We start from the raw sequence: 3,330 nt of genomic DNA on the forward strand, positions 1-3,330 counted from the left end.
GCTGAAGGGCTCTGAGGGGCTGGGGGGGCTCTGAGGGGTTATGGGGTTTGGAGAGACTGAGAAGCCTGAGGGACCATGGGGAGACTGAGGAGTTATGGGCTGACTCCATGCCTTTGTTATATCTCTTTCTTTAGACAGTGGGCTCTGTGCTGTGTCCTGCTGCAGCAGCTCCAGGCTGCCTTGTCCCAGTGAGAACCAAGAAGCGATATTCTCTCCCCAACTGGAGCAGAGAACTGACCCCTGAAGAGAAGGAGAGAAGACTCAAATCTTTGGGGCCAATATATCCTGAGGAAAATATAGAAAGGACCTTCTACTTGGCCTGCACAGGTGGTGGAGCACCTGCCTTGGCCCCTTCCTACCTAGGGATAAGCACCAGCAAGGGGAGCTCACATCCCCTGCTGCTAAATCTTCCCCTCCTCTCGTGGGCTGGGTGGAAGAGGAGAGCAGGGAGCAGGCCCCTGTCACTGCTGACAGGCTGTGTTAGTGACAATTCTCTGGATGCTCCTATTTCTTCTCTCAAGGAAGGATCTTGCTGCTGCAGCTGGGTGCTGCCTCTTTGTTTCTTTATTGTGCTGGTTTTGAGCCTCCTGACGTTTCTCCTCTCTCCTGCAGGTGACATTATAGACCCTTATGTCCCTCCTGAGGGTGATGCCCGCCTGACTTCCCTCTCCAAAGATGGGCTGAAGCAGAAGATGGACAAGGTGAAGCAGAAGGCTGTCTCCCAGCTGGCGTGAGTGCCTCCTTTTGGATTAGTCTGTGGTGCAGGAATTCTGCTTGCTTCTGTCTTGGGGTGGTGAGATCACACATTTTGTTTTCTACCTGTTACTTCCCCCTTTGCTGTTCTGTTTAACCCTGGCATGAGAATGAACACAAGGCACTTGTCCTGGTGTGGATGGATGAGACTTGCACTCATTTTCTTGGCATTTTTTTGGGGTTTGCAGCTCTCTGTCTCTTTCATGAGGCTCTGTCTGAGTGGGGATACTCCAGTTCTCAGTTTTTCCCTGGTGGAAGTTGTGTTTAAAATCACTATCATCATCTGAAACATGCAAGACACCTCCAAGTTTGTTCTTTACTTCCTGTTGAGCTCTTCTTGTCTTTTCAGTCTGCGGAAGATCAAAGATCACGATCCGAATTTCAGCACAAAAACCTTCCCAGAGAAGGCACAGGAGATATTCATTGAAGCTCACAACTGTCTGACAAAGTAAGAGCCCTGCTTGGACCACTGTGCTGACCCAGGACCCACCTCCCCTTGCTTAGATGCTCTGCTTTTCTCCCTTGCCTTTCTCACCCTTGTGCCTCCTCTGTGACAAATGCTTTATCTTTTTCTGCCCCCATCTCTGAAGGGTGCAGTGCTGGAGATTTGGTCAGGACCCTGCTGCTTTTGATAAAGGAAAGCAGGCTGCAGAGAAGTCATCTTGACCTGGCCCACAGAGGAGATGAGCTGTTGGAGTGTGAGCAGCTGATGAGTGGGTGGTGGGTGCTGCTCAGAACCCTGCTGCAGGGAATTGTTTGGTTAGGAAATGACACTCCACTGGCTCGCTCCACTTTCCAGAATATTTCAGATTCAAAACTCTATCCTTCTTGGTTGCAGTTCCAAATGTCAATAAAACATTTAGGTCACAACTGGCTTCCCCAGGGTGCTGTTGTGTCTTTCCCTGAGGTCTTGTCAGCCAGCATGTGCTCACGCTCTGATTCTGTGCTGAGATGACAGCTGAGAATCCTGCTTTTTCTGTTTTGCCAGGAGATTCTGTCTCAGGGAGCAGGAGTTTTTGGGTGAGGCTCTTCACAGTGCATGTGTTGGAGTAACTGGGTGTGTTTCCCTTGCAGTTTCAACAAGCAGAAGCTTCACTCCCTGGTGACGGAGCGCTGCTACCCGGTGAGTGTTGGGGTGGAGCACGTCCTTCAGCTCTTCTGTGGTCTTTGAGGCTCTCTAAACTTCATCATCCCACTCATTTTTTTCTGGATACAATAAAGACAGAGCTGGGAGGGAAAGCACAAGTCTGAGTAATAGCTAATGAATGAATACTTAATTGAATACAGTATTTTGCTTGTCATCCAGTTCACATTCTAATGAGAATTATAGAATCGTTTTGGTTGGAAGAGACTTTTAAGATCATCAGGTCTAACCGCTCCCCCAGCACTGCCAGGTCCCCACTGCCCCGTGTCCCTCACCCCACATCTCCATGGCTTGGGAACCCCTCCAGGGGTGGGGACTCCACCACTGCCCTGGGCAGCCTGGCACAGCCCTGGGCAACCCTCCAGGGCAAGAAATTGTTCCTCAGGGGCAACCTCAACCTCCCCTGGGGCAACTTGAGGCTGTTTCCTCTTGTCCTGTCCCTTGTCCCTTGGGAGCAGAGCCCGACCCCCCCCTGGCTCCAGGCTCCTGTCAGGAGCTGTGCAGAGCCAGAAGGTCTCCCCTGAGCCTCCTTTGCTCCAGGCTCAGCACCCCCAGCTCCCTCAGCCGCTCCTCCGTTAAACTGGTGCTCATTTGTCTCCTCTCCAGGAGATGGTCCGTGGGAACAGGTACAAGACCATCCGATGGAGCTTCGTGGAGTCCCTGGAGCCTCCCAGGGTGGTTCATGTGAGGTGTGACAGCCTGGTGAACAGGGGCAACCTGTATGGCCAGGTCACCGTGCGCATGCACTCGCGGCAGGTACGGCCCCTGCTGCTCCCCCCTGCTCCCCACCCTCCTGCCAGCCCAGCTGAAGGTTTCTTGGCTCTTTCTTTACAGATTCTGGCCATCTACGACCGCTTTGGGAGGCTGATGTATGGTGGGGAGCAGGTGCCTAAGGATGTTCTGGAGTATGTGGTGTTTGAGAGGTACTTGGCCAACCCCTACGGCACCTGGAGGATGCATGGGAAGATTGTGCCAGAGTGGGCTCCACCCAAGGATCCCATCATTAAGGTACTGGCACCAGCATGGCCTGTGCATTGTAGGTCCCTCGTTAGTTCTGGACAAAATTAAAGCTGAGCTTCCTATAAGGGGAAGGTGGGGAACTCATCTGCAAGCAGGTTAGGTCTGGGCATTAGTTCTGGGCTTCTCAGGTCAAGGGAGACAAGGAACTACTGGAGGGAGTCCAGGGGAGGCTCTGGAGATGCTGAGGGGTTGGAGCATCTCTGTGCCAGGCCAGGCTGAGAACCCTGGGGCTGTTCAGCCTGGAGAAGCCTCAGAGGGGATCTGAGCAGTGCTGAGCAAGAGCTAAAGGGCCCCCAATGGGAAGAGGATGGGGCCAGAATCTTATCATTGGTGTCCAGTGGTAGAACAAGGGACACCAGGCACCAACTGGAACCCAGGAGGTGCCACCTGAGCAGGAGGAGAAACTTCTTTGG

General features: G+C 52.9%; 1 protein-coding gene across 1 annotated transcript in view; it reads left to right on the forward strand.

Moving 5' to 3' along the window:
* Window positions 1-134: 134 nt before the first annotated feature.
* MRPL45 (mitochondrial ribosomal protein L45) overlaps window positions 135-3,330 on the forward strand; it is a gene marked incomplete at its 5' end in the record, with an annotated part of 3,816 nt that continues 620 nt past the window's right edge. Inside the window, 6 exons of the mRNA XM_008938353.1 lie at window positions 135-327; window positions 613-730; window positions 1,103-1,201; window positions 1,828-1,876; window positions 2,504-2,653; window positions 2,732-2,905. Coding sequence (XP_008936601.1) covers window positions 135-327; window positions 613-730; window positions 1,103-1,201; window positions 1,828-1,876; window positions 2,504-2,653; window positions 2,732-2,905 — 783 coding nt within the window. The remainder of the gene's footprint in view (window positions 328-612; window positions 731-1,102; window positions 1,202-1,827; window positions 1,877-2,503; window positions 2,654-2,731; window positions 2,906-3,330) is intronic.

Source organism: Merops nubicus, unplaced genomic scaffold (assembly GCF_000691845.1).
Source record: "Merops nubicus isolate BGI_N331 unplaced genomic scaffold, ASM69184v1 scaffold25370, whole genome shotgun sequence".
NCBI lineage: Eukaryota > Metazoa > Chordata > Aves > Coraciiformes > Meropidae > Merops > Merops nubicus.